Genomic DNA, 14,925 nt, shown 5'->3' with positions numbered 1-14,925 from the left:
TGTTCTTTGGGCAAAATTAGTACCTGTTCTTTTGCTGGGAAATCCACCAGTATGGGAATCAGCCATTTAGGGCCAAAGATAGATATACTATATGTATTTACTTCTAACACCACAATTTAATTTGCCTATTTTTCAACTTTAGCTCAAGTTTAGCACTCAGACAGAAAAGCACACAAATCTTACATGAATGGTGTGATTAATTTCCACAAACTGCACACTCATGTGAAATGAGCATCTGGATTAAAAAGGAAAAAAAGGAGAATAAAATTGCTAGCATTCAAGAAACGCTGTGGAGGCCTCAGAATTTCAAGCACGGTTGACTTCAAGACTGATCCTGGCAATGGTATGCAGTTGGCAAAGTTTACGTCATTTATGTTTTGACATCTCCTTTTGTCTGGCTTCCAGATATGGTTCTGTCCAGGACCTATATTAAGGGGTTCCTCCAGACAATTCCATTTTGGGGGATGGATTGAGAATCTCCTTTACACTAAGGTGTCAGTGAATGGGTTGCTTTTTCCATGAGTTTCTGGCTTAAATCTGGGTCCTTGGGTGGAATCCAAAGGGATAGTTCTCTCAAGGAGGAAATTTGGGTCTCTGGGAGCCAGAAGTGGGTGACTTTGAAGGTCTCCAGGGAACCTTTGAGGAAGCTGTTAAACATCATCTCACAAAAGAATTGTGTGGCGTTTTGAATGCCTGCCATGGTAAATCTTGCAATTTGCAAGGTCATGGTAGTGACTTGCTTTCTTGCTTGGGATTGATGCTACATTGCCTGGTTGGCTGCTCAGTCTAGAAGGAAGAAAAAAGAGACAGACTGCCCTGAAGAAAAGCAATTGTAAAGTGTGATAAAAAGACCCAGTCCTGGCTAAGGTATACAGCACCTCACCCAGTTTCTGCCTAGTGCCTGAAGGTGCTGCAGCTAATTAAACCACCTCTTAGTCAACATCCCAGTCACTCCCGTCTGGGAGACTGATTGGAAAGGCTCAGTTTGAGAAACTTCAGAGGCTAGAAGAACCTCCCAGGCCTGAGGGCCAAATCCTGAGCTCTTTTAACCTCAAGCTCAGGGTTCCAGTGGCTCTTGGAAGGGGAATGAGTACTCATGCTTTCTAGCAGAAGGACCACATTTTGGAGGGTCCAATTTAGAGATGTTGATGCTTGGTAGTTGGGTCCTAAGATAGCCTTCACGGACAAGTGCATCTTCCCGGGTCCTCATCAGTTTCCCCAAAGGCCTTGTTGGGTGAACCTAGAGTGGTTCCTCGTTCCATCTTCCCTCAAGAGTGCTGGGAGCATTGAGGCCACCATCCTTGGTCAGGGCAGGTGGATCACAACCACCAGCAGAAAAGAACCAGACCTGCTGTGATGCTGCCCGTTTCTGCTACACACTGGTTTTCCCAATGCAGGTGTTCCCTCTTTTTTTTTTATGAGATAGAATTTCACCCTTGTTGCCCAGGCTGGAGTGCAATGGTGTGATCCCAGCTCACTGCAACCTCCACCTCCTGGGTTCAAGTGATTCTTCTGCCTCAGCCTCCCGAGTAGCTGGGATTACAGGCGCCTGCCACCACACCCAGCTAATTTTTTGTATTTTTAGTAGAGACAGGGTTTCACTATGTTGGCCAGGCTGGTCTGAAATTCCTGACCTCAGGAGATCTACCCGCCTCAGCCTCCCAAAGTGCTGGGATTACAGGCATGAACCACTGCACCCGGCCCGCCTGCTTTTTACAGGACGTGACTTCCCCACTTGAAACCATTTCTGATCTTCCTTCTCTCATTTCTCTCTTCTTCTCAGATTTGTTAGCCTTCTGGACCACTACCTCTTATAATGGAGTGTCACAAAGAACCTGTGACAAGAACATATTTTAACCTAAGCATCCATTCATTCATTCCTTCAGGCAACATGAACTAATTGAGCATCTACTATGTGCCAGGAAGATGCTAGGCATGGTGGAGACAGAGACAAATAAGACACAGTTTGTCCTCAAAGTGATCATGTTCTAGTGGGGAAAACATACAAGTAAACTGTGAAAAATGCCTTGAGAGCACAGGCGACATGGTAAACTGCATCTACAAAGCAAACCTGGGAGTCATCAAAGGCTTCCTGAGGGAAGTCATTCCTGAGTTATTTGGAAGGAATAAAAGTCAGTCTAAGAAGGCTGGGTTGGAGGGTGGGTGGAGGATGTTTTAGCTAGCAGAGATGGTTTGCTTCAAGGCAAGCTGGCTTATTCATCTGGAAAGGGGCCAAGTTGCCCCTGGCTCAAAACCCAGAGTGCATGCCACGTGAATCTTCCTCAGCTTGTTGATGTTGTGTGAAGTTATCGAATGTATTTTCATGTTGTTCCACGAACCAGAGGTGGGTAGCCATTACTTCAGAATTGACAGGCCTTTGGGGACTGGGCTGGCCAATATGTTCCTGGGCCATGGAATAATCTTTATTTTTAGAAGAGGTTCCCAATTTGAGATGATCAAACACCCCACCCCAGTCTCTCATTGGGCCCTGGAGGCTCATTGTTACTTGGTGTCTTATTTCTGTTTGGGGTGGTGAGTCTATCTGGAAACAAGCAAATTTGTTGGGTCAAAGCTGGCTAAGTCTCTGCCTGGGGAAGGATTTCACAGAAGTCCAGAGGCCATATCCTTAAGGTTGTACTCCTGATGTCTTCTGAGAGGTTATCCAGTCATTCCATCATAGGGAGGCTGATGGCAGTGGGACCTTCCCAGGCCCCCACCCACTCTGGACCCTCTGGGACTTTCTGTTTGTAAAAAGCACCAGCACCAATGTATTGGCAAGGAGATTTACTAAAACTCAACAGTGAGTAAACTCTCTTACTGGTCATTTTGCATCATATGAGGGATTTCAGACAAAGAAAGGATATTAAAATTGAGTATCTACTATATATCAGATACTGTATCAGTGCTTTCATAGATATTATCTCACTGGAGCTCTGTAATGACCCAGTGAGTTGCATGGTTTGTCCAAACGACTAAATGTCTTGTCTCAGCCACTGCCAGAAAAGAGACATTTTAACCAAGAATCAATGGACATGTAATTATGTGATTGCATTCCACCAACTTGCCTTCTGACAGTTACTCATCAGAGCTGGTGTTTTAACATCTGTTTCTGAGCCAAACAAATACAACTTTTATTGATCCCTTGAAAACTTTGTCTCCTGCTACTTCGTCTTTGCAACTTGTGTGTAGACACCTGAAGGCTCCACTGGCTGTATACCTGCCATTCATGGAATTAGCTGGCTTGGGCCACTGTGCTTAGGAAGCAATATGGAAAAAAAGGCTCTTCTCCTTCGATTTCTCATCTTGTCTTTTCTGAGTGCCACCTCACCAGTTCCACAGAAGTTGACTGTGCCTGATGTAGGTGGTCTCTCAATGACTTAGTGGTAAGTTTAGCACTTTGCTGGTCCCAATGCCAGTTTACCTGTTTGACTGTGTTCCCAAGGCATTGACCTGCCCATGTTAGAAATCTAGACCTGAGAATGGGTGAAGGATGGATGAGGAATTAGAAGATGCTCACGTCTGAATTGTGTACTGAATTTCATCCCAACCCAGCTTTATTGGCCCTAGAAAAACATGCTTCCGTAACAGATAGGAAAGGTTAAAAGGAACACAAAAACATCAAGAAATGGTTGTTGTTATTGTTGCTGTTGGTTTGTCGCTCATCTCTACCTTTCCCTGTGAGGGTTGTGGTATAGCTACTGAGCTGTCTCATGGCAAATGAAATGACTTGTCTTCATGGTCAGCTCTAAGCTTATTCCATCGTGGGTACCTAGAATGGAATCCACATCTCTAGAACTGAATGCTGTTACTGTCCTTTTCCCTACCTGGAGAATTAGAGAATCACAGAATTTTAAACGTTAAAGAATTTCCAATTCAACCCTCTTATTTTATAGATTAAGAGAATGGGACCTAAAAAATAAAAATGGGCTAAAATTGATACTTAAACCTTATTGATATCTTACATTAAGAACGTGTTTTTACCATTTCATAGCAGTTTACCCTACTGTCTGTTGATCACAGAAGGTAACGTTATATCCATTTTATCCTCATACTTTTCCCCTGACACACCCATTTAGCAGCAGTCCTGGAATTAGAACACAGACTTCCTGACTTCCAGTCCTATCCTGGCCCAATACCATCATGATTCAGGATAGCTATAAACTGTATTCTTTAACCAGCCCCTCGAATGGACTGGAAGAAGCTATAGAAAAGAGGTTTGTGAAGTCTGGAGTGCCTCACCAGCAGGACCAGAAAGTAATTCTGTGATTTAGCAAATGAACACTGTGAAGACACAATGAATAGAAGAAGGGACTGAAGGAGGTTTTGGAGGCTGTCACCCTTTAAGTTTCATTTGCAGGATCTGTGACAACATGGTATCTGTCAGAGAGAGGCTGACATCTTGGTTGGTAAACATCTTTGACATAGTTAAGGCAGGTCTTACAGGATCTAGGAAGGGTGGAGGGATTTGCAGGCTGTTGGAAATGTCAGAAAGTCTTAGAGTTTCAGGCCCTTTTAAAGCAGGGGTGGCATTCTTCAAGGAGCTGGGGGAAACCCTGGATGTGGGACAATCAAAGCTGAAATCTCTGCCTCCTGGTTCTTGGTGCTCGAGCTGATGCAACAGGTATTTCCAGCATTCTTATCCAAATACAACAACTGTCTTACGGGAGAGGCCCTGCAGTGAGCACTGTTTTTGTTCTTGATTCCAGGGTGACCTAGTGTCTTCCAGTAGGGCAATCTCTGGACATCTTTATCTCCCCAGTACCTCTCCAGATCCTGAAGCCTGGGGCCAGGGAGGAGAGGTTAGATGTCAGCAGTGGAAGGACAGGTGGGTGAAGCCCATTGCAAACCTCACATCCTCCAGGAGAAACACATCAGTTGCTTTTAGGCTCCCTGGGGAGTGTTCTGTTGCCACCTCATCAAATCAGTGAAGGTGGGAAAAAGAGTTTGGTGCCAGCTAAGGTGACACTGAAGTGTGCAGCAGGAAATCTGAATCCAACACCACATCTAATGAGCCTATTATTACAGGCTATTGGCAAAGCAAGGGAAATCGAATGCTAATGAAAAGCAGGTTCTGAGAATAGTTTAAAACTTAGCGTTAGCCCCATTACACGTTCCCTTCTGAGTCACAGAGGATGATTTGCACGATAAGCTGAGCTTGCCTTGAAACAGGACTCACGTGGATTTGCATGAGAAAGAACTGGGCAGAGATTGCAATATTAACAGCTGTTTAAATAATTCAATGGAGAGGCTAAGGCTGAAGGAAATTATGGGCTCATTGTTAAAAGTTTTTAATTATCCCAACAGCTGTCCCATCACATGGCCTTACTTTGTTAGGCAGTGGAGGCCATTTGAGAGATCGGCCTGAGTTGGCGCACTGGAACTTCCAACATTAAGGCATTGCATTGCTAATATTCCTCAATTTAGGAGGCACTCAAGCAGAAACACAGATGGTGGGCAGCGTCAGAGAGCATTAGCCTCGAGGGATTTGGTGGACCCAAATCCAACCTGGGTTTTATTGCTTTGTTCTGTGTGCACAGCCACAGGACATAGGAAGGGAATATTAGTAAAGGGGTAAGTGTGCACACTGGACATGACTTACTGTGTATCTGGTGGACTTCCCAGACCAGATTTGGCACTTTCTGCTCATTGCCGTGGGAGCAAACCTGCTGGCTGTTGTGACCTTAGGCTTTCCACCTGTATCCAACTCACCTCTTCCTGGTAACCATATCTCTTAGGGGGCGCTGAAATAGTCATTTAAACCCTCATAATATTCATGATGGTGATAGGGCCCAGCATTACTTATTACATATTCATTTGAATCCATGTAAAAATCAACATGTGGACCCCAGAGTGTGCATCAGGGTGGGAGCTTTAGGATCTAGGTAGTAAGACAGATTTCCAAATTGTGTATGTTCCATTTATTTGCTAAGCTCTAGACAGATTGCATAAAATACTTGAGGAAACCCCTCATTTCTTCTAGGTTTCTATTCAAATGTCCCTTCATCACAGACGCCTTCCCTGGACACTTGATACAAAATCATGCTGCCTCCCCACACACTGCTATCCTTCTCCTTCACCCTTGATATGGTTTGGCTGTGTTCCCACCCAAATCTCATCTTGAATTATAGCTCCCACAATCCCCATGTGTCGTGGAAGGGACCCCGTGGGAGATAACTGAATCATGGGGGCAGTTACCCTCATGCTGTTTTTGTGATAGTGAGTGAGTTATCACAATATCTGGTGGTTTTATAAGGGGCTTTTCCCCCTTTTGCTTGGCGCTTCTCCTTGCTGCCACCATGTGAAGAAGGACACGTTTTCTTCCCCTTCCACCATGATTTGATTGTAAGTTTCCTGAGGCTTCCCAAGCCATGCTGAACTGTGAGTCAAACCTCTTTCCTTTGTAAATTTCACAGTCTCGGGTATGTCTTTATTAGCAGAGTGAGAATGGACTAATACAACCCCCCTCTGAGCACTTCTCACTACTTAAAATGTATTTATCCATGTATTTGTTCTCTCACTAAAGTGCACACTCCCTGATATCAAGGGCTCTGTCTTTTTGTTTATTGCAACATCTTTAACATCAACAACAGTATGGTGCCTGTAATATGGGCCCACTAGAAATTTGTGGAATAAATGCAAGAATGGTCAAAATCTGACTGAAGTGGCATGCTGCCAGTCTGTCTGCAGAAGGGCCTTATTCCCAGGGGCAAGCAAGGGGCCCTTTTAGAGCTGCTTTTCAATTCTCAATTTCTCTTGGCAAACATTGATTAAGCACTCAGGACTAGGTGTTAAAGATCACAATCTTGCCCTCCTGGGGCTCATAGACTGGTGGAGAATGTAGGCATTTAAATTAAATCCATCCTTCAAGAGCTGACTCAGGTCTCGGCCCCTTCTGGGACCCCTTCTTGAACATCCCTTCTTCTTCCCTGAAACTGGGTTAGGCATTGTTCTTATGATTTCCCATAGACTCCTTTGCAAGCTTGCTCATGGCCTGTACATAAAGCAGACAATTACAGTACAATGTGCTTTATGTTTCCTCTCTGAGTAAAGGCTCTTTAAGAGTAAAGATTGTACCATACCCATTACTGAGTATAGTGTCTGATACATAGAGAACACTCAATAAATATAAGTTATGCCTGTTATTGTCACTGTTACCCGGTGTGTTTGCAATCAGCATTTATATAGCTGTTTGTGTGAACACATTTTTTAAAACTTATATCTTATTCTAAATGTATATAGGCTTAGAAGCAGCTGTATATTATTTAATATTCTATCATGCTATACTATATGATAGTTCCCATGTCAGTCTCTGTTTGTGTTCTGGGAGACGTAGCGATTAGTTAGACTAATTAGAATAGTTGGAATTTTTAGATTAGTCAGAATTTTTACAAAGAGTTCTTGGGGGACTCTGTGTTTCCAGCTGCGAGCTGAGTCCCTGAATTACCTTAAAAATTATTTTCTATGTGCAAACATCAAGAACTCTTACAAGTCTTCCATATCTGTTTAATTCCAAGAGGGTAACTCACGAGAATTCTCTCAATAAATATTTGTGGGTTTATAGTATTTTGATGTAGCCACTTTGATGTGGCTGTTTTGATTCAGGGCTTCAGGGACATTTTGTTATGGCCTAAAAAACAAACCATTAAAGAGGCAGCAATTTTGTACAACAAAGAAATGTGTGGCACAGGCATCCAACCACGTTGCCAGGTTGGGTGTGTATGCTAACCTAATGTTTGTGTGTTTTCACTTTGACATGGCTGTTTTGATGCCTGACGCTTCCATTACATCATATGGATCTTGCCAGAATGGTTGCTTTAAATACTTCCTAGTTTTACTTGAATACCAACCATGTGCCTGATTCTCATTTCAATGGCAGGAGGGATTCACATGAAGCAGAAGGCAAGGAGGTTAATGATCTCAAGGGGACTGGAGAGTTTTGCCAAGAGCTGGCTAAGGAAATACATTCACCATTTCAGAACGCATACTACCTCCATTCTTTGTTTGACATTTCCTGGTTTAGAGCTTCAGATTACTTGCTGGAGACATGTTTAAAAATGGAAAAAGATCCCACTGCAAACACAGAAATATGGTCTATCCACGTTAAAAAGGTCATTTTGATCATTTCCCCCTGCTGTGTTGTAAAATGAATTTTCTGTCTGTTTCACTTGGCGAGGGGAGGAAGTGATATTTGTTGCTCACTGATCAGAAAGGCCCTCACCCAACTGCTGTGAGCAGTCATACCCTATTTTCTTTTTCAGTTGGTCTGAGGGATTGTTATTGCACACATATGTCAGGAAACCAGAAGTTGCCTCAGAAATTAACTAGATGAATAGAAAATTAGGCCATTAAGGGGAGACTAAGAAGCCTATATTTTGACTAACATTCTCATCTGGTCATGCAATGTTATTCCTAATTTTAAAACATTTGGGTAGCAAGTATATTAAGCAGCCTGTTATGAAAAAGCAAGTAGTTGTATTTGGGTTCCAGGTCTTAACTCTGAGACTGGAAGCTAAGTTCTTGGTGTCTTGCTAGAATGGCAGAGCAAGTGGGTAAGCCCCCTGAACAAAATGTCATCCTTGTCATGAAGTTGATGGGTGTTATACGTCTCTTCTTTGTGTGCACTGGAGAAAGGTACTATGCTAGCATATTTTTGTTTAATTTTTATGAAGTAGGCATCAGGCATTTCTTTCTACACCCCACACAGCTAGCAAGAGTTGGAGTCAGGATTTGAAGTCAAGGCCCTCTGACTCCAAAACCCACACTATTCCCATTATAACCAGTTATTCCAAAACACTGGTCTGCAGCTTGGTGTTGGTTCCAAAGGAAGTTTTCTCCAGTCTATGACAAGACTATCTGGATAACGCAACACCTCCCTGTCTTGAAAGCACTGTCATCTGTTCAGAGACACCTCTCTTTCTAGGTGTGAAAGGCTTATTTTTTTTCTTTTATCAAATGTTGGTGATTGTAAATAGCAGCGAAAAAAAATGTTCTAAGATATCAAAGTGAAAAATTGGCCTCCCTATGGCAATCCCCAAGCTTACATCTGGAATCTTATTGGCCTGGGAAGTGACAAAGCTGAGGAAGGAGAAGTACGCCCATTACCCCAGCAAGGGCTCCTTTGGGCAGACTCCCAGGATGGCTTAGGCTTACCTGAGGTTGACCCAGAAAAGGGCTTGGCTGCAACCATAGCTGGAGGTGATCAAAATACTTCTTAAAGCCATACTTCTTGGACTCTAAGTGGTATTAGCTCTTGCCAGTTTAGCAGTCCTGATAATGTAGGTGGCCTTTTAAAAGCCACAATAGGTTGAATTATTATTATTATTTTTTTACTAGATAAACTATCTTTTCCAAAAAAGAAATAAAGCTTGGATAATCAGTGTTTGTGACGTTTACATGTCAGGTTGGGGAAGGCTTGAGCTTGGAGACATTTTAATGTTGATGTAACTCAAGTATGACTCTCCTGAAAAAGTCACCTTTTTACTGTTGTTACAAGAACAAAATAGCTCAGGCTTTGGAGCCAGACCTATCTGGATTTGGATCTCTATTTTAGCCTTTGCAACTTTGGTCAAGACTCAAGTAAAGGCTCTGTAACATGGTAACTTCCTTCCCCAAGTTACCACGGGGGGCAACTCTTTGGAAGATCCTACCATTGCATGCGGTGTTCCTTTCCTTTACTGGGAGGATCCACATCAGTTCTCAGTGTGTCCTACTGTCCTGCTTATAGGTGACCCTGAGTCACACTTACTTTTATTTTCCTGCAGATGGTTCCAGATTCCAACTGTGCCTGGAGAGGTTCCTACTAGTCGAGCCCCTGAAACTGTATAGGGGAGGTGCCAGTCTCTCTAATCTCTGCCTTCACTTCTGTTCCAGTGCCAACAATATGCCCAAGCAGGTGGAAGTGCGAATGCACGACAGTCATCTTGGCTCGGAGGAACCCAAGCACCGGCACCTGGGCCTGCGCCTGTGTGACAAGCTGGGGAAGAATCTGCTGCTCACCCTGACGGTGTTTGGTAGGTACCTGCACCACCCCACCCCCAGCCCCCTCTTCTCTGGGACTCTCCTGGCTCTGTGGGGCAGCTGGTCTCAGCAGCCAGCCCTTCCACCAGAAAGGAAGCCACATGGTTTGCCTAGGGCCCTGTCTGCCCAGGCTTCAGTGATATAATTTTCCTCCTTACCTCCTCTAGCCATTCGTTCTCCTTTGGATTCTAGTAGTTCTTAAATTTTTTGCAAGTAAATATCTTGTGAGAGTGTTGGCATGTGGATTCCTGTACTCATGGAGACTTTGCTTTGGGCCACCTGAAATGAGGTCCTGCAATCTACATATTAGCAAACCTAGGTGGTTCCAAAGCATTGGTCCATGGACCACATTTAGAGAACCACCTGCATCAAGATAAGCACAAGTATTGCACAAAACCCCACTAAAATTGCTCCCAAGGTCTGAGCTTCTTCAGACACGTCATTAATTTAGGTAATTTGGGCACATTAGCTAAAGAGGTCAGTGTGGAAGATGTTTGCCCCAATGCCTTGATCTGCTCCAGCTCCATCTTGCAAGTCCTCTTCTTCCTCTGCTTCAGGCCTCACCCAGGCGATGGTTGTTCTCAGGCTATTGATACAATCTTGGTCTTAAGATTCCCATGAGGGTTGATTGAAAATGGGGCAATATACAGTTTCTTGTAATGACAACCACACCATTTCCTTTCTCAATCCCTCCCTTGTTCTGCAGTTCTCACTTAGGTTTCACAGAGAAGCAATGAACAACTTGTCCTTCCCACCCACCCACCTGCACACACCTACCTGAACCCCTCCATTCCACGGCCTTTCCTTTGAGACAGATGCCTTGGTTGCCAGTGGCCCAGGATCAGGACTGGGAGCTCACCACAGCTAAGTTCACTTAATAGGAAACCACAGGCATGTTTAGGTTTTCCAAAGTTTACCCGCCATGTAACCACATCTAATTCATCACAGGACTTGAAGAAGTTGGAGAGTGTGATTTTTACCTGCAGAAGAAAAAAAATCAGGCTTTCAGCCACATTACTCCTTCCTCATCTGTGGAATTAACACTGTAGCCTGCATTCCTGGAACTCCATCCCTCCCTTATGGCCAGTGGTACTATGACCCAACTTGTGGTTTCTGAAAGGGTCATTCATGTTGGCCACCCATTTGCAGAGATATAAAATTTTTCTTCTGGGATCTTTGAGTCTGTAAAGTGAAAGATCCTTGCCAGCATCTCTGCCTAAATTGTTTCCTCCAAAATTATATATCTTAGAGTCCATTCTTGAGCTCCCATAAGATCAGGAATCTAAAAGCTATGTAAAAGGACATAGAAGTCAAGGACAAGCCTTGAGAGTGAGCCATGAGGAAATTATTGGAAGCCAAAGAAAATAGATGGGAAGAAAAAAATAGAATTCACACTAGCTTGGTCAATTAAATGTTCTTTTTATCTTGCCTCCAGTTACAATGAGAAGACACACATTAAATGCCATGCCATGTGGCCAAGCTTGAGCTGGGCAAGGAGGCAATATCTGTCCTTGTGGGTTCTTTCTTTCTTTTTTCTTTTTCTTTCTTTCTTTTTTTTTTTTTGAGATGGAGTCTCACTCTTGTTACTCAGACTGGAGTGCAATGGCACCATCTCAGCTCACTGCAACCTCTGCCTCCTGGGTTCAAGCAATTCTCCTGCCTCAGTCTCCCAAGTAGCTGGGATTACAGGTTTCCGCCACCACACCCAGCTAAATTTTTGTATTTTTAGTAGAGATGGGGTTTCACTATTTTGGCCAGGCTGGTCTCGAACTCCTGACCTCTGGTGATCCACTCACCTCGGCCTCCCAAAGTGCTGGGATTATAGGCACAAGCCACTGTGCCCAGCCCCTTATAGTTTATTTCTATAGACAATTTCTGGCTCCAAGTAGACAAATAGCCTCAAAGAAGTTGGAGTCAAGTTGCCAGTGTGCACTTTCATAAAGGCTTGATTTCTCCTTGACTCTTTGGGTGTTGACTTTTTAAGAATAGTTGGAGGTATAGAAAGTTCTCTTGCTAGTCATCAAAATCAGCTTCACTTATCTAATGTTGTCTTTGTTACACATTGTTCATCATTTAATACTGCAGAAGCATGAGAAAGGTCATTGTTGCTGAAATAAGTGTCTAGAGTAAGTCATTTGACAAGGGCAAAAAATAAATTCATATTGTTTTCCCCTTCCTTTTAGGTGTCATCCTGGGAGCAGTGTGTGGAGGGCTTCTTCGCTTGGCATCTCCCATCCACCCTGATGTGGTTATGTTAATAGCCTTCCCAGGGGATATACTCATGAGGATGCTAAAAATGCTCATTCTCCCTCTAATCATCTCCAGCTTAATCACAGGTAAGACTACCTCACTAGTGCCTGGCTAACATGGGTCATACTCCTGCCCTGGCTTTTGATTAACTGTAGAATCTCAATTTGGTTGAGTGAATGTGATCGTCTATGTCATTTCATTTCAGAGCTTTGGTTTTCCCGTCTCTGAAATGAGGATAATCAACCCTAAAGAAATAAAAGCTTGCCATCGATTAGTCAGTCTATTTGTCTTTCTCTCCAGCAAAAAAAAAAAAAAAAAAAAAAAAGAAAAGAAAAGAAAAGGAAACACAGCCACATGTTACAAGTGATGATACCTCTAGTGGTTTAAATTTTTTTTTTTTTTTTGAGATGGAGTCTCCCTCTGTTGCCCATGCTGGAGTGCGGTGGTGCAATCTCGGCTCACTGCAACCTGTGCCTCATGGGTTCAAGCGATTCTCCTGCCTCAGCCTCCTGAGTAGCTGGGACTACAGGCATGTGCCATCATGGCTGGCTAATTTTTGTATTTTTAGTAGAGACAGGGTTTCACCATATTGGCCAAGCTGGTCTCGAACTCCTGACCTCATGATCCACCCGCCTCAGCCTCCCAAAGTGCTGGGTTTACAGGCGTGAGCCACCGCACCTGGCCTTAATTTTTAATGTCTACTTTTCTCCCCTTTCTAAATTATATTTTGTTCAGATACTGATAAAGGTAATAGATGGAAAAGGAAATTATCTACTATTTTAATTGGGAATTGAGGGAGGTTGGCATTAAAAATAAATGAAATGCTAGGTATGAAAGCCCTCTGAGTTTTTCAGAACAAAGGTACTCCTAATATGTGGCATCATGTTCACTTATTTTTCACTACCACCAAGTTGGCCAATGTATGATTTGTTAACAGGTGTAGATCCTGAGTCCCAGCATCAATTATCTTTGACTAAAATAATTAATTACTTTATTTGAAAGAATTTGTTCTTCCTCTGTGGGCTTATACTGGTATTTTCCTCCTTACCAAATAATATTGCTCAAACAGGGTATAAATTGATGCCCTTTGGAGACTAAACTCTGAGTTAAGGGCAGGAAGCTGAGCTTTGGTCCATATTTGGGTACCAGCCAGCTAAGTGATCTGGAGAAGTTGTTCCCCTGGACTGGCCACCTCGTGAAAGAAGTGAGTGAGGCTCTGGTAACTCCAGGAGATTCAGGGGCTGAGCTGGGTTGAGGCTTCAGCTGGTTGACCAGTGACCCCAGTACCTGAAATGCTGGAACTCAGGATCAGGCACTTAGGGGCTAAGTGGGATCTTATCATTCAGCGCTAGATTGAGTGAAAGGGTGCATTTACCATCAGTGCTCCTCTATAAACCAGAGAAAATGTTCTCTACCCCTGTTAACAGGTCATACGTTGGCCAACTTGGTGGGGAAACCTAGCTCCCATCGGCTAGAATTAGACTAGGTTGTAAAGAGAAGTAGGTCACACGTGGGTCAGCTTAATTTAGAGCAGCTCACATCAGTAACTTCCTCCCCCATAGCAAAAAGGACTGACACCCAAAAAGGGGTTCAATCTCTCTTTCTGGTAAAAGCAGGAACTGAAACCAGGAAGTGAACACATTCAAGAAACAACTGGAAAAAAACCCAGTGGGGCTGGAGTTTTTGTGAATTTGCTTGGAATTTCCTCTAACCTCCCTAGGTATAGATGAAGTGCCCACCATTGGCAGGGTGCTTCACGGGGTGTTCCCTAATCCCTGCATGAGGCTGGGAATGTGGATCTTCATGCTTCACCTCAGAGAAATGAGAGGACTGGGCAAAATCGTTATTCTCAGACTCTCCATGTCAGTTACCAGTAATATATTCAAAAGACATTTTGAGTGTGGCACAGAGCTACTAGCTTTTTAGTCTTCCAAGTGAGGACATTAAAACATAAATAAATAAACAAGTTAAAAACTAGCATGTACCAGCAGCATCGCTTCATAAAACAAAGGAGATGTTAAGACCAAAAAAAAAAAAAAAGTGGAAAGAAATAATCTCAGAATTAAAAATGGGATGTCTTCAACTTTATTTTAACTCATTATTGCAGACTGACAATAAATTTGTTACAGACCATTTGTAAACTCTAAACAGGAGGATCTCCAACTCTCCCAGTTCTGTAAAATCTTGAAAATCTCCCTGGATAATAGAATGATAAACTATGGGATTGATCAAATATTCAGTACAGTCGGCCCTGCATGTCTGTGAGTCCCTCATGTGCAGATTGAAAATATTTGAGAAAAAAAACTAATAAAAATACAAAATAATGCAAGTTAAAAATATAGTATAACAGTTATGTACATAGCATTTACATTGTATTAGGTATTGTAAATAATTTAGAGGTGGTTTAAAGTAGACAGGAGGATGTGCATAGGTTATATACAAATACTACACCATTTTACAGAAGAAACTTGGGCACTCTCAGATTTTGGTATCTGTTGGGAGTCCCAGAACCAACCCTCTCATGGATATTGAGGGAAGACTACAGTAGGAGATTTAATCAACCATTAACACATTTGAGTAATATGAAGCCAACGTCATAGAAATGTAGACACAGGTCATTAGCACAAACGTAATAGAATTAATCCTTCTGCATTTCTT

The 14,925-nt window shown here is 43.0% G+C and overlaps 1 protein-coding gene across 10 annotated transcripts in view; it reads left to right on the top strand.

Moving 5' to 3' along the window:
- SLC1A2 (solute carrier family 1 member 2) overlaps window positions 1-14,925 on the top strand; it is a 168,788-nt gene that overhangs the window by 92,841 nt on the left and 61,022 nt on the right. For 9 of the 10 annotated variants that reach the window (XM_054662207.2, XM_009460230.4, XM_009460231.5 and 6 more), the window contains 2 exons: window positions 9,871-10,010; window positions 12,201-12,353. In XM_054662207.2, the coding sequence (XP_054518182.1) occupies window positions 9,881-10,010; window positions 12,201-12,353 (283 nt within the window). In that variant the 5' untranslated portion in view covers window positions 9,871-9,880. Of the gene's footprint in view, window positions 1-4,746; window positions 4,826-9,870; window positions 10,011-12,200; window positions 12,354-14,925 lie in introns of those variants that run through there. The other variant, XM_016920663.4, reaches the window with a different exon arrangement.

Source organism: Pan troglodytes, chromosome 9 (genome assembly GCF_028858775.2).
Source record: "Pan troglodytes isolate AG18354 chromosome 9, NHGRI_mPanTro3-v2.0_pri, whole genome shotgun sequence".
NCBI lineage: Eukaryota > Metazoa > Chordata > Mammalia > Primates > Hominidae > Pan > Pan troglodytes.
Note: the sequence above shows the minus strand (reverse complement) of the source record. Positions and strands in the feature narration are given on the sequence as shown.